The sequence below is a fragment of the Osmerus mordax genome, chromosome 5 (assembly GCF_038355195.1).
Source record: "Osmerus mordax isolate fOsmMor3 chromosome 5, fOsmMor3.pri, whole genome shotgun sequence".
Lineage (NCBI taxonomy): Eukaryota > Metazoa > Chordata > Actinopteri > Osmeriformes > Osmeridae > Osmerus > Osmerus mordax.
The window spans coordinates 15,021,186-15,037,391 of record NC_090054.1 but is presented as its reverse complement, the minus strand read 5'-3'; the positions used below and the strand labels follow the sequence as shown (position 1 = coordinate 15,037,391).

General features: G+C 43.8%; 1 protein-coding gene across 1 annotated transcript; it reads left to right on the top strand.

The window, feature by feature from the left end:
- Window positions 1-7,576: 7,576 nt before the first annotated feature.
- Window positions 7,577-13,377, top strand: LOC136943444 (uncharacterized). Its single transcript, XM_067236770.1, has 5 exons — window positions 7,577-7,770; window positions 10,665-10,806; window positions 11,054-11,469; window positions 11,611-11,839; window positions 12,617-13,377. Exons 1-5 carry the CDS (start codon window positions 7,663-7,665, stop codon window positions 12,730-12,732), a joined length of 1,011 nt encoding a protein of 336 aa, XP_067092871.1. The 5' UTR covers window positions 7,577-7,662; the 3' UTR covers window positions 12,733-13,377.
- The last annotated feature ends 2,829 nt before the right edge of the window (window positions 13,378-16,206 follow it).

Here is a 16,206-nt window from a genome sequence, read left to right as displayed (position 1 = left end):
AACAAATGAGTAAATTCCTCCATTGTCATGTTCCATCAGAGAAGACGTCAGTCTGGCGAGAGCGCCACAACGTGACAGGATTGCTGGAGTTCTCCGTCCCAGAGGAAGGTTGTTTAGTCAAGCGAAGCAGGATTAGCTAGAATAGGAAAGACCTGAGCTTTGAGGACATCAACACCACCATGGCTGTGCACATGAGGAACAGGAATCATGCCACTGCTAACAGCAAGCTCCCTGTATTTATTTCCCCACGATGCCATTCGGACTACATACCTACAATATTTACATATCTAAAATAGACACTGCAACCTAACATATCAGATAGCAGACATCAACATGGCATGGACCATCTGACACCCATGAACAGAGTTAGTCACAACATGTGGTCCACAGCTCCAGACCAGGTCTGTCTGTTCCCCCACTCCTCTGAACAGCACTTACTGCACCAGTTGGAAAACTAGGACACTTCACATAAGGGAATCCCATGACTGGCAGAATGAATTCACTGTCCTCATCATGAAATGTCTGTTATGAGCCACCAAAACTCCACGACGAGAGGAGATACACAGAGATACGCAGAGAGATACACACAGAGAGAAAGAGAGATACTCAGCGAGAGAGAAAAAGAGAGAGGGAGAGAAGGAAAGAGGGAGAGAAAGAGAGAGACAACCGAGGGCGGACAAATGCAATCCAGCCCTGTCAATCAAAGCAAGAGGGCAGGGTTTCCTGGGCAGCCAATGATTTGTGTCTGGGTGGAGTGGCAGGCAGCCAGATCAATACAGGCCGCATGCAGGCAGTAATATGAAGACAGATTGGCTGAATACTTAACTGCTGTATCGCAGAAAAGGAGCCAGGGGAGTCTTTAGCATAGGAGCCAGACAGCCCGAGAGAGGAGGGGAGGAGGAGAAAGAGGGCGAAAGGGAGTGAGAGAGCAAGGAGAGGATGAAAGAAGATAAAAGGAAATGGGTGATTGGTGGGAGGGAGAGGCAGTATGGAAAGGGACGGGGCTGAGGGAGAGAAAATGACAAGAGGACAGAGGAGTCAAGCAGAAGGTAGGAAGGGAGAACGTGAGGAGGCATTACTATCTCCCTTCATCATAATGACGGATGTGATTGACAGCTGGCAAGCCTATCTAAATCCTCCGAAAATCCAGAGGCGGTGTCTGCGTTTCCTATAGGATGATGACAGACTCTACAGGCTGTAAAGGCGGTGGTTTGAGAGGCTCGGAGGAGACAAATACCTCCAATCTCGGAGCCCCCCTAACTCCTTTCTGCTTCACATTGATTAGCGATAAAGCACCAGCCCTGGCTGCCCCCAAAAAAACATAAAATATGGTCAAATCCATAGCGTCTAATTTCCCCCACATATAACAATAAAGAAGATGGATGTCCTCAATTCCAGAACTCACTTTGATCAATTAAGAGAACCAATTCCCATGCGGCCGGTACTAGGAGCTTATCCCCTTCCACCATCCTGTTCTCTTGCCCAGAGTGATACAGTTGGAGTTCTAGTGTGAGGGATGGAGCCTGAAGTGTACTAGGGCGTCTGTGTGCGTGTGTGGGGCCTGGCTATCCTTCGCACGGGTGGCATTGGCGTTGGGGCAGACGCCAGGGCCCACCAGCCTGCTGTCCACTGGAGGGTCATCTCTCAGATCAACGGAGGGATTGGGAACGGAACCGTTTCAGTAGCCCAACATTTAGCCACCAAAAGCCTGCCTCAGTGAGACATCAGGAAATATAGCGTCGCTCACCCTGTTTGTACGCTCCTGTTAATCTGACACTGGGATAACGCAACACACACATCAAAACGCACACGTCAACAGAAATACACACACACACAAACATTTCCAACAGGTGACCAGATAGACAACATTCTCATACAAAGAGATGATGATAAAAACGAGTCTCTCCTAAGATAAGACTAGTGTATGCTACGTCTGGGTGCACAGGGGGGGACCGACACACCTGCGGAGTGATGCTGCCCACACGCTGCTTTGTTATTGGAACACACCTCACAGGCAAACAGTCTCTGTCTGCCAATGTAAGAGTTAAAGATAGAAAGAAGCTTAGATTGCTGTTGTAAACAGTGTTGTGCCTTCTGGGTCAAAAGCAACACAAGCAGAAATGGCCCAGCCATAAAGCAGAATTTATTGTTATCTGCAGATTGTTCTGAGCTCACAGTCACCTGTGGTGGCAATTCATTCAGTGGGGGCTTTTTTTGGGCGTATGCTGACAAAAGATAGTCATTATTTAGCACCGGGAGGAAAAAAGCTATTATGTTATGCATGGTATAGCATAGGATGGCCTGTTTCTGTTGAGAGAGCGAACAGGACACGCGGGCTGGTGTGGTGTGCGTGGCAGAGGGGCGCTGGGTAGCATGCTTGGTTGGCACTGCCAGCCTGCCTGTCACAGCTCCATCTGAGGGTGGGGAGACAGAGGGAGGTCATTAACAATGGTAATTAACCATTAGCCTGCATCTGCCACCTGCAGCACCTCAGGAGTGGCACAGCGACACGGGCAGAGACACGCACGGCTGGCCTCGCCTGGGAGGGGGAGGGTGGGAGGGAAGGAGGGAGGGAGGGAGGGAGGGAGAGGAACGGAATAGGCAAGAAACAGATGGAAGACGGATGAGAGGGAGAGAGGAGGGGGAGATTGAGGCAAATGGAAACCGAGAGCATAGTCAGTCAAGGAGATAAGAAAAACAAACAAGTGTAAATAGAATGGCAATGACATCCTCTATCCAACTTGTTTAATAATAATAATAATAATAATAACAGCAGGCTTGTCAACCTTTCACCTTGCTCAGAAGAGGAGACATTGGCAACAGTACATAATGCATGCAGTTCATATGCATTCAGAGCTTAAGTCAACCCCTTCATCAGTCAAAGCCCTCTGGTGTTGCCCGTGCGTCCACTTTACAATAAACTCCCCACACAGACACTCAGACATTCCACTCGTCCCTGTAAACCAGTCGGCTGAAGTGCAGTGTGGAGTGAGTCCAGGTGGACTTTATTGGGTAGGATAGAAGTCCAGGGGCATCAGTGAAAAGGCCAGATGCTTTATCCCCTTTCCTCAGATCTTTTAGATCCACTCTGCTCGCCTCCCTCCTAACGTTCCTCTGCTCATTTTAGTCCTCCTCGGAAGCCATCTCACCTGTGCCCTCTCTCCCACTTCCCTCATATTAACGTCACCGTCGCTCACGGCGCATATTTGCATGAGAGCCACTGTAACCAATTCCAATTTCAGACAGAATTTGTTTTCCCAGACCCCATCAGCTGAGTTTTAATTAGAAACCGCACCGTTCGGAGAGAAGCACCGGTTGCGTTTGAGGTGGCTGTTCATTGCGGCGGGGGAGCTCAAGCATGAAATTATTCGGTGGTGTAATCATTGACTAAACAATAAAACATTAATTCTGGCAAAATGACTCAAAGAGAGATATTAAGTGAGAGGAATTGGGGTATCTGGGATGTAGGCTACACAGTGGTGGGAAGAAAACACACAAACCAAGAAAATCAACATTAACCTGGAGCTTGAAGATATAGATCTTTGTTAAGAGTCCACCCCAGCTCCCTCTTCTCATCCACGACTCCAAGGTGACCTTGGGTTCATGTGTTTGGGGTAAGCAGGAGCATACAAGGGAACAATCGAGTCTGTCCTTTCATCCAAATCAATATGACTGGATAGGGATTTGAGGGATACTCTGTGTTGTTGATCTATCCAGCCCTGTACCTGGTAGCACACCTTCATATTTACCTCACATTCAATTGTTATTGATTGACAGTAATACAGTCATTATCCTCTTGGACTTCCGAGAGTCTCTTATCTTCTCCGGAGGCAATTAGGTACTAGCACAACGTCAGCTCAAACCGCCAATATCTGTCCTTTTCACCCATTCCTGCTCATTTCTCCCCGTTCTGCTTTCCGTTTCTCTCCTTCCTGTTGTCTCTCGCTCTCCCTCTATCCATTTCCTTCGATCATTTCTCCCCCTTTCTTACCCCCTCTTTCATGACAGTGAGCTGGGAGATATGAAAACTTGTGATTGACACACCAATTTCCTTTCTGCCACCACACGCACCAAAGCCTTGATTTCTCAAGGTCCTCTCTTCCCCTTCGTCTCCCACGGAACCAATAAATGGAAATGGGAATAAAAAGGCATCAGAATTCGGATAAAGCAATAAGACCTATTGAATGTGTAAATGTGTGATTATAACTGGAGCCGTTTCAAATGCCTAATCTTTTCTCCACCCAACAGTAAGCCTCAGCCTTTGTGTCACATTAGCCGACTTGTTTGACTACTCTGAATGGGGGTCAAAGAAATGAATACACTTAGGACTATAGAACAAAGACCTAACACTGAATGAAAAAAAACTGCATCGTTTGATAGTATTCAAAATCTCACTCCTTAGCATACACTGTTAAAGTTCAGCATCACTAGTGTTGGTGTAGTGTTGAAAGATGATAATGTGGAGTATTAAAGAACAGGGGCCAAGTCTCAAACCCAAAGGACACACAGATTCAGGGCTGTATAAAATGACAAGGTTTGGTTAGGATGGGGGATGTCTAGCCAACTCCTAAAATAAATAAAACAATAAAAATAATAACATATTTAGCACTGGCTTGTCAAAACTAAATTAACTAGCCACCAGAATGAATTAAAAACCCATATGATTCAATAAAATCCAATTCACAGACACACATCCACTTTATGGCCGTATGTGGGACACTGACCATCACAACTAGTATACAACCTTGTTGGGGATTCCAAAAACCCCATGCACTAAGAATAGTCCATACAGACATACTTTGTGGAGTTTGGTGTGGAAAAACTTGACTGGCCAGCACCGATCCCTGACCTAAACACCATCAAACACATTTAGGATAGGCTAAATTACATCTGATGCGATCTGCAAGCCAGGTCTAATCGCCCAACATCAGTGGCCAACCTTACTAATAATGCTCTTGTGACTGAATAGAAGCAAATCCTGCAGCAATGTTCCAACATCTAACCTATTTGAAAGCCTTCCCAGAAAAGGGAAGAGTTATAGAAACAAATTTGGGAACCAACTCCCCATAAATGCCCATGGTTTTGTAATGAAAGGGGCACAAAGAAGTGTCTGTGCACTGAGCCGTGTCCACATCCTATTGGCCATTCAGTGTAGGTTTACCTCTTACAGTCCAACGCGTTGGCTACGGCCTATTTTGTAGGTTCACATTTGTGCTAATCTCAATTTAAATACCTCAGCACTGATACTCCTGCCCTCGCTAATGAATGACTGAAGACTAATGTGGACACATATTCACGAAAAAATTATTCTTAGCCCAGTCTCTTTAAAAAAGGCAGGAAAGACACTTAGCTGCAACGAACGAAAAATCAATAGCAATTTATTCTCTCCTTGGACTCTAAACATTGTAAATAATCCCGTCACTATCTCTCTTCCAGTTGCACCACTTTTTGTCCCGAGAGTGCACTGGCGTCTCTCTTCCTCGCTCCCTCTCTTCATTGTAGACCTCTCTAACCTCCGAGAGCGTCTCCTCCCTGGCTCACTCTGGAAGTCTTTCCACTGGGACACAAGACTCAAAAGAAGTAAGCTGCTCCACCAAACGCCTGACATGAGGCTGAGAAGACTCGAGTGTAGAGTCTGTCTGAAATAGTCCCTCGCCCATTTCAAATGCACACATTTTCCTCCAATCAGATTTTACAAAGTAGCACTCAGTTCTTATTATAGAGTAAAACGTATCCATGGTCACGGTCACACTGCCCTGTCACTCACTTAGTCGCTGCACATTCCTGATAAAGGCTGTTTACAGGTATCTGATCTGTCCGCTCTATTTCGACAGGATAGCCTTAAGGGAATGTGCTCTGAAAGGGACCCTGTCTTACATGGACAGTATGTCTGATGGTCAATACAGGACCGACAGGGGTGACAAGTTCAATAGAGTTGGCTTCCCTAATAGAAATGGGTTTCATTTCTCAGCCTTCCTAAGTCCCTTCTAGAGACAATCCTTTTTGATCAATTTGATCAAAGCACTCCCACCGCTCCCTGAGGTATACAAGGACTTTTGCTGACACTTTACTTTCATTTTATGGGCTACCCAGCAGGCTGCTACTTAGAGGAACAACATAAATGAAAAAGGCATACAATCAACATGAAAGAGAGTTCTTTGGCTGAATCATGAGAAAAGGCTGACGTGAAAATGGTTAGCCTGTGAATAAAACTATGAAAATATCTATCCTGTCAAACATTCGCAGCATGAATTACATTCCCCCAGAACTGAACCATTTTGTTTAGCCTCTATCCAAAATGTTTTGAAACAGACACATGGAACCAAGCATCTCTTAAACCTAAAAAACTGCCTCCAGAGAATTTCTGAACCAGAATTAAGATACTTTACAAGTGGGGATCCAAACACTCTCCAGACACAATCAATATGTTTTTCTAAACCTTCAACATCGAGCCATTAAGGCTATTTCACTCAGTGGCGATCTAGCTCAGATTAATCTTGCATTTTTGTCTTGAGGTGCAGCCTAGAAACAAATACTGAGTTTGGAGAACTTTATTGTAGACATTTGGAGAGGGCATCATCCTTCTCCATGCCTGACAACAGCCTTTCTTAACTTTACAATCCAAAAGAAGTCCCATCAATCACACTAAACCTCAGAAAGAAAGGAAAATAATCTCCCCTTGGCACCCTAAAGAAAGTGTTGGTCTGACACAATATCAACATTACCCAAATATGCTACAAACATTTCTGTCCGGCAGCTGACTTGACGTTAATCTTATAGGCAGTAGTCAATCGTTTCTGATTTACTGGTAATTTTTTATTCTATCTCCTAATCAATCACCTACTTGCTAGAGATAGGTTAACGACAAAGTCGACGTGTCACTTGTTGGCAGTCACCATGTTTGATAGTGTGTTCACATAAATGCAGTTTAGTAGACGCAGATCCCAAATGCAAACATACACTGTGTGGGGCCACAGGTAATGTTGACGTTTAGACTTTTCAGGTCTGGCAGAACGTCGACGTTACTTTACTTTACTTAAAGTACCCCGATCTAATAAAAACTCCCACTCCCAACTAGCTAACGTTACTGTAGCTATCTAACGTCGAGCCATCTAATGTCTCAAAGACGGCTACTGTAGTAGTAAACCTCCAAAAGCACCTAAATCCTTTCCTTAGACAGTGGATGGACAATGTCAAACGATCTTTATCACATACCAATCATGCTGAGGACATGTCCTCTACGTGTAAAGTGCAGAACGCAGATGCAGGCGGCTGGAAACCTCCATACGTACTGTCATAGACTGTACTGGCGTTCCAGGGAGGGTGGGAAATGTAGTCCTTGTTTATACACTATCCTCGTAGCTACTCGCAAAGCATTAGATATTGATGAGACTGTTGCATTTTATACTTAAACATGTGCCAAAACACCTGTAATGAAATGTTATCGTCATATAAATATATGTCAGGTGCCAAAAAGATAAATACTGTTCTTTAAAATGACATCACACCGGAAACGTTACAAACCGGAACTAGTGTTATTAATGGAAATTGAACGTGCATTTGTACTGTTGATAAGCTAATACAGTAAAAATGGCAAACGCTGAAATTACAAACCTCAGAAAATTTTAGGACTTCCGCAAGCCAGCCCCTGTAACTGTAATAATGGGGGAAATGCCGCTATCGCAACCTTCCGAATGTGAAGGCGGGCGGAATAACGAATGCATCCTTCAACAAAGAACAGAGGCGGCTAGTATTGGAATTGCCAATAGAGTAAGATTATTTTGTTTATATGATAATTTTATGTGGGCCACGGGTAATTATGACATTTAGAATTTTCAACACTGCCCGAATGAGAATGTATTGTAAATGATATATTTAAAGCTAGTTAACGTTGGCTAATGTGTTAAGAGTGTCAATAGCCTACACCTAGAGTGAAATGTAATCGTCATATAAACGCCAAAAAGGATGCGAAAAAGAGAAACACACATGCATGGACTGTATTCATCTTTACCAATAGTAAATATGCTGCTGTCATAAGGACAATTATAGTGAAGGGGTGTGGTGGTGCGCGTGCGTTGATCGTACCTCCTCCAGATTGACAGGTGCACCATCCATGTGCATGCCACATAAGTGTCCCCCTACCCAGCTGTCTAAACCTTGACACCAATTGATTACTCGAAGAAAAATACTTTATAGTATGTCTGGAATATTTTTTTTCCAGCCATTATCATTTAAGTGGCGCTTAGTTAAAATAGGTAACTTACTCATAGAGAACTGTACACGCTCTTGCTTGATGGGATGTAAATTGCGACCATTTACCACATTTCTGCAACACTCTCCACTATACCGGATTATCACAAATAGGCTGTATTTATATATATATATATATAAAAAAAACAAAGTTAAACAGTTATTCTTTCAGCTTTATCTAGTCCCCACCTCCATACTGAAATCAGCATTAGTAACATAGACAACAAACACAACAACTGTATGATATGCATACAGTAAAGGCTCTTCACAACAAGTTTAGGACTTGAATATGTCATTAGATAAATAAACTATTCAAAAGAATAAGCATATCAGAAATAAGCATACATGAAACATTTTCTTTCAATGTCCTTGACACAAGATTTGTCCAATAAAAGCTATTAAGAGCTTGAAGAAACTTGAAGTACTCAAATCTGTGGGTTTGGGGATTCTTCCAATGAATTGTCTTGTTTGAAGCTTTGCCTGTGTTTGTTGACTGCACATGGGCCAGCTAAATCTCAGCTACCAGTAAATGATGCAAACTTCATTAATATTCAAATTGAAAAAGCATCAACGTAATGTTTTCTGCATCTCTTCAAATATGATGTGGCGTATAACAACCCAACTTGCACGGTAAAATGATTGACTAAACATGATTCAATTTGCATATTAATGAGTGAGATGACAGATTATAAAATGTGGCCTTTTTCCCTTTCCTTTCAGGGAGCAACTGTAGTTTCAGACATTTTACTTTTCTTAAATAGTAAATAGCTTTGTAAAAATAAATAAAAATAAGAACACTGACATTTAATAAAGGGTTCTTAAAAAAAAATGTAAAATTGTATTTCAAAGTGAAAGGATCAGTAGACCTTGTGTCCTACAATAAACCTTTCCAGTTATGTTTAGACATTTGTTTTCCCCAATAATAGCTTTGTTCTTTACTTTTGTTTTTAAAATCTCCATTTGGAAACGGCTGCAGCGGTTCCAAATCTCCATTTGGAAACGGCTTCAGCCATCAAAAGCCCCGTTAGGCTGCCCGATATGATTGATGCGGTGGGCAGAGTTGTTGGAGCTCAGACGGTGAACTTACAACGCAGCATTGATTACAACAGGGATAAGTTTGCGGCTCTGCAAAGGAAGATGGAGGACATGGAGACCTTCCTGAAGGGTGGACGTGAAAATTGAGTTGCGGCTACTCGTCAAAACAACTACCCCAATCTTATCCACTTTCGGCCACGTAACCAGCACAGGCCTTGGCCAAGGCCGTCGCTGGAAAACAACTCCCCTGGAGAGCGCTGAAGCGAGACTATCTTGCTCCTCCCTCCCCCCCCCCCCCCCCACCGACATCTGTGGTTTGGTCTCTGCCCGGGTCATGACCAAGGATGTCTCCTGGCCAACACAATCTGCATAGGGAGAATCTGACTGATTGTGGCCTAGGTCGAGGGCGCCAACCCAGACCTACTCACACCTTAACTTTCACCTACTACAGATATCACCACCACCCCACCCCCATCCAACGCCTTCGCCTGCTTGTTTCCCCAGGGTGGCTGGCGGGTCTGTGTCCAGCGCCTACCATGGCTGCAGGTCCAGATGCTGCTTGTCTACCCCCCCCCACTCCCCGTTGCAAGTCACGTGTTTTTGTAAATGTTGTTGTGCTTCCGTGCTGAGGTTTTTGTCTGTTCCCACACTGTACTCCTCTAGGAGCATTGTCTGGGTGTTGCCTTTTTCTCTCCTCCTCTCTCCTCATGTTATGCTGTAACTTGTCCTGTCTACCCCCTTGTCATGTTTGTGTATTAGAAACTGCAAGTGGCAGCTCGGATCTAAGATGGATTCGAGAGACCGCAGATAGAGTGCAACTAGTTTGGTTTGTTAAATGTTTTAGATCAACACTTGTATTATTGTTTTAGTTGATTTTATGTAAAGCACTTTGAGCTGCAATTCTTGTATGAAAAGTGCTATATAAATAAAGTCTTACTTACTTACTTACATTTGTAGTGTGATTCACACTGCTTTATAATTCTGAATGTCTGTCTACTTTGTCTGTCAAAAGGTGACATATTTGAAGCTACAAATTAGCTCGAGTAATTTTCTAAATGTATTCTTTTGAAATGTCAGTCTTTTCTTTTGAAATGATAATGGTTCAAATTGAAAAATGTTTGTCATTCATTGATAATCATAAATACAGTCTTTTTAGAGACTTACCGGTAAATGCTCTTTCCAGTACAGTGAAAAAATATCAAATTGTGTTTATTCTAAACACTTATACAGAGAGTGTGTATGATAGTAATACAAATGTTTGTCAACCTACAAACCAAAAAGTATAGCCCCACAAGAAATATACTGAGCATGGTCCCAGAATTTTTGCCAATGTGTACACTAAACACAGCAAACCACCTGTGTGTTCCTGTCTCTCCCAGGCCATGAAGATTGAGACAGGGATCCTAACCCACTCCCATGCTGCAGAACTCCAGTTTCTCAGATCACGGGTCCGAGAGCTAGAGAGAGAGAAGGCGGCAATGGCTTCAGAAAACCAGCGCTTGAAGAACATGCTAGTAAAGGGTGAGACTGAGGAAGGCATTGGGAAATGTCGGGAGTGTTAGGGAAGTTGTAGCCACATGCAGGAGAAGAAGAAGAAGGGAAAGAAGGAGGGTAGAGGTTGAGGATGAAAGAAACAGAAGACATCTGGTCAGAAACACAGTCATGACGAAAAGAGTTGAACTAGTCGTTGGTTTACCATTGATTTACCATTGGTTCATTAGGCCATCACAGATCACTTTATGCTGTTTCTTCAATTGCTGTTTTTCAGAGATACCTGGGTTGCTGTCCACCATGTGGCAGACCATGGGCTCAGCCAGTCAGAACCCTCACCCTGCCTCCCCGCAGACCGTTTCTGCGGCAACAGGAAGGGACAGCTTCTTATACATGCATCAGCATTCCATGTCAGGACACTCTACAGAGGACAGAGACTACAGTCGCTCCCTGCACGAGCCCATGTCCAACCACTCCACCATGGGTCAGGACGGCCTTAATGGGGATATACCCAACTATGGAGCCGAAATTGCCGCCAGTGATGACGATGTGAATGGGGATGACTTGGACCTGAGTAATATGGAGGGTGATGACCCCCATGGATGTGCCACCTCCCTTTGCAGCCCGGTAGAGATTCCTGAGATGAGGCTTTGCTCAGAGACACACTGCGGCAATGGAGACTCGAACCTACATGTGAGAAACGTGTCCGGTCTTTTACTACGGGATTGCGATGTCGATAGAGTCTCCCGCTAGTGTAGCAGTCGTCATGGTATTGGTCGACTTGTTTCTTCTCCGAGGTTTCACGTTGTCATTTCCACCACCTTATCTACCCAGGTCAACCACATAGAGGTGTACCCAGGCTCCGGTGTGTTCTGTGAAATACGGTCCTGGCATGCAGCCAATCAGACGCAGTCTCCAACAGCGATGGCACGGACCCTGTTGCTAGGCGTATTTGACATGGACACGCTGATGAACAGCAACCTGAGGGGGGGCCGGAGCCGTAGGCCAACCTATCCCGAGCAGCGCAATGCCCTGGACCCCCATAAGATCAACGCCATCTACAGTACGTGTGCTATTACAAACTCATTTCCTCTGTGATATCGTGTTATCTAATTTCCTTTGATTCAACAGCCTTTGTTCGTTAAATTCCATTTCCTTTACTTCGTTTTATTTATCGACACGTCCCTGGCCCCGTGCATAGTTATTCCATTCATTCATCTTTATCTGCTGAGGTTCAGTCATTAACCTTCAGCCATTGAGGGATTCTTGTGCAGCATCAGGGTGCAATGAGATCTGTCAAGTGCACATACAATGCACGTAATGCCATGTAAGTGTGCCCTCCACTTTCAAGAACACACGGCTTCTGGGCCAGCATTCAGTCATCGAGTTTCATTCTACATTAGCGTCCCACGTTTTGTTATTGTTATATTCACGAGTCATTGGGAAGCGACTTCTCCTCAACATCGTATCTAGCATCCAAGTAAGCCCCTCATGTGCATGTTATTAGGCTGTGCTTGAGTGTGGAGATGTCACCATAATTCAATCTTGGTATAGAGAAAACAAATATATATATATATATATATATATATATATATATTAAAGGTGTGCTTGGTGTTTTGGAGACGATGAGGATTGAGAGGGGTGCATGTGGCAGAGACGGCTTGGCCCTTTTCCGATCCAATAGTCCCCCTTCATTCATCATCATTTTGGTTTTAATGGGCTGACAGGTCTGGCATGGCTGAAAAACGGCTGTGTTCCTCCCCGCCCCTCCTCCCTCCTCCTTCCCTGTGTCCCTCCGTCCAACTGTTGTTGTGCTGTCTGTCGCTCTCTCCCTCCGCAGATGCCACCCTGGCCCGCTTCCCATTGGCTAGGAAGGGACAGATTGGCACCGGGATCAACTCCAAGCTATCCGAGATCCGCTTCCGATCCAGGAAAGTCAAACGGGAAAATCTCTGAGAGACTGTACCACCCGTCACCACCAAAGACAGTGTAATCCCATCACCATTTTGGAGTCGTTTTTACATGGACTGTGTGTGTTTCTTTTTTGTATTTTTTTGTCGTATGCCTCAATAACTTATCACTAGAGCACAGTGTTTCGGTGCCAGTGACTTCTGCACATTAGTCTCATGATATTTATCCATTGATTTCTCTGATCCTCAGTATTAGACTCCCTCTGAGAGCACCATTACCTCCCCTCGATTTCATTTTGTGTCCCGTCCCCTCTCTATCACCTCCCTCTGAGAGGAGCATTTGTCCCCTGGAGATGTCACTGTAACCCCCTCCCACACACACCCCCCCTCCCACACACACACCCCCCCTCCCACACACACACACCCCTTTCCCTAATGGACCCCCAGGTACTCTCAGCCTCCAGGAAGGAGACAGCAGAAATTAATTCATCTTTAAGGACTTGGTCTCGGGTGTCATCATGTTTTAGAGTTCACCTTGCCCACTGGGGTCTCTTTGGGGGTGGATTCAGTTCAGCTTTGAAGTGGGAGAGAGATTGTGGTTTTACCTACAGGTAATGTGTAATATGTCTTGCAATGTGCCATGTCAAGTTGTTGGATTTTGTGGTTGTAATAAAAATAAAGTTTAATTGTTGCTTGATAGTTTTTTTATACCACACCAAAAATGATAGTTATCTTTATATTTTCATCTGACCAAACTACCCTCTTGAACATATATATAAAAAAGTATTCTATATTACATTTTGATGTACACTCATTTAGTCCTAGTTTCTCCTGTGCAAGTAAGTGGAGTAGTATGGCAAGGGGATGGCCCCCATAGTAAGTGAAACACACCCTTAGTCTCAGTCATCCTTTATCAGAGATTACCTGCTAAGCTTCTCATTTATCTTTGTTCACAAACACCCACACAGATAGGGCTAAACAGACGCTCATTGGTTAAGATTGTGATCCTCATCCCACCTATTGAGAGACTAATATCCCCATAGTGCAGGTCATTGTGGTAAGCTTTGTTTGGTCTCAAAGCAAATTCAATAAAGCTGTATTGCTCCTGTTAAAGGCATCACAGTGAACTACAGAAAGTGGAGGAAAGCTAAGCTCATCGCAGGAATCATTCATGTGTTTGAGAAAAACAAAATGCCACAGATCCACAGCTATTATACCTGCTATCTACTTTTTCGGCCCCCCAAGGCAGCATTCTCTCCTCTGGCAAATTAATAATTTAATGACTTATCTCTCCCCCCTTTTCTCTCTCTCTCTCTCTCTCTCTTGCTTTTATATCTCTCCCTCCTATTGTTCTTAACTCCCTGTCTCTTTCACCCTACTGGGCCCCTGGGTTTCACAGTGTCATTGTTTCTCTGAACCAAAGAAAGAAAGGGGGAAAACAATCAGAGCGTTCCTGACGGCATGTCTAGTCTGGACCCTGGCTATGAAATCAATATGGTCTTTCTGATGTTTTCATTTATCTGTGTCAAAACAAGTCATGTCTGCCGTGTGCGAGGCTGGCCACACCACGAGCCGGGAGACATTGTCAATAATCACTGAATGTCAGGTAAAAAGGTGAAATAACAAACAGCAGAGGACGTAGGGAGGATCCAGAGATAAAGAAAACCGACTCCACTCCGCTGTTTCATAGGCCACACTGCAGTAGCCTCAGACTGGGTTTAGCAAAGAAGTCTGGGGTGTGGGCCCACAGCAGAGTACCTTATCTGCCCTTTGGTAAATAGATTGAACTTGAAACTAGACTTACAGAAACCTGAAGACTAGAATTAGCATTGCTACTGTTATGTGTGTCCATTCACACATTGTGTGAATTATCATAAATTAGCCAGTGGTGGGTCAGTCTGAAGAGATGAAGGTCTCTGTGAATCGGCCTAATCAAAGTGGAGAGCAGGGTGATATCAGATGTACATGATTACAATTAGCTGTAATTATCTGTAATTGTTCAGGTTTGTTCTCAAATTGAATCCTATTATTCCCACATTTCACAAACATTGTTGGTTGTGTAAGATAAAGAGTTATTAGAATTTTCCAAATCCTCTTGTATGTAACAATTTCGTTTTCATGTCCTCCTTAGTGTCATTCTCATTTTAGCCTCCTTAACCCTTGTGTCCTACTAAGTGTGAGGTCAGGGACCTTTTCACCACCAGGTGGAGCAATAAGTGTGAAGCTCCAGGGCTCCAGGGTCCAGAGAGAGACTGAGGAGAGAGGAGGGAGGTTGAGGGGGTGGAGAGAGAGAGAGTGAGAGAGAGACACAGCAAGGGAAAGGAAGCACAAAATAGTTGGGGTTGGGTTGATTGGTAGGGAAAATACTAGTGTGCGTTTGAGTCTCACATTTTGTGGCACTTTCCTTTGTGTCTCTTTCCCACTTTTCTAATAAGATTATTTTGGATAAAGGCCAGGAAATGGCAATGAATGATTATGCGATTACGGTGTTTGGTAGCAGCATCTTTATTAAGTAATGACTTCAGTTCTTAAATTGTTCAATGATAATTTCTTCACAGCCACCCTGTAGACTGCTCTATTACAGCAGTGATATGATCTAGCTTCAGAGACATGCTTCACCTCAGTTTAGTATGCACAACGCCAAATCCTCCCCTCATACATCATCTTAGCTTTCCCAGTGGGCCCTTTCATAACGCCATGAATTATGCAGTAACCATTTAAGACAATCCACCATAATTTACTTTTAAAAATAATTTTTGGTCAACGTGTTCTTCCACTGCTCTCTCTGTGCAAAGAAAAATCTAATTTGCAAGTGTAATAGCATTAAGGTATTCTCAGCAATCACTGCTTTATGTCATTAACTATTGAAAAAAGGATCATGGGGTTCACCATTAATAACTGTTGGATTGGAGTTGTGTTCGTCAAGGCACCTTAATCGTTTCTGGAGCAAATAATTAAAGATTGGGACTCCTTTCTATGTTGGAAATGCCCAACTGGTATCATGCTGGAACAATTTACTGGTCAAAGGCTCCAACAGAGCTCTGTAGGATACCATTGCTAAGAGGATGGTGGGGGACTTAGCCTGTCTATGAACAATTAATTGCAAACTATAGAGACTGCATCAGTAAAAATAAATAATTGTTCCACTACAAATTAGAAATGTGTTTTCTGTGCCTTGTGCCTGTTATCTGTCTTGTTCGGATGTGAGGAGCTGATTTTCATTCGCGTCAGAGAAGTGTTTGTCATTGCTCACATCCTTCCTTTGGAGAAACAGCTTTCTGAAGACTGATGTCGATTGAAGAATATGTCATGTCATCTTTCCCTGAAATATACAGTAGATGCTGAAGAGAGAGAGAGAGAGTATCTTTGGCATGTCTTTTTTTCGAGTACAGATAGTCCCTGGGATATTTTCTGCCAAGTTTCAGTCAGAACTGCACTGGCAAAATGTTGGAGGAAGTGTCTTGCTATGCGAGGAGACTGAACCATATGTCTCCATCTGGTGATGTTGGTGAGGGATGAA

Bases quoted from the DNA above. Each gene is read 5' to 3' on its own strand.
- LOC136943444 (XM_067236770.1), top strand. From the start codon at position 7,663: ATGGGGGAAATGCCGCTATCGCAACCTTCCGAATGTGAAGGCGGGCGG. The intron at 7,771-10,664 runs GTAAGATTATTT...TGTCTCTCCCAG, and splicing joins GTATTGGAATTGCCAATAGA to GCCATGAAGATTGAGACAGG. The intron at 11,470-11,610 runs GTGAGAAACGTG...TTATCTACCCAG, and splicing joins ATGGAGACTCGAACCTACAT to GTCAACCACATAGAGGTGTA.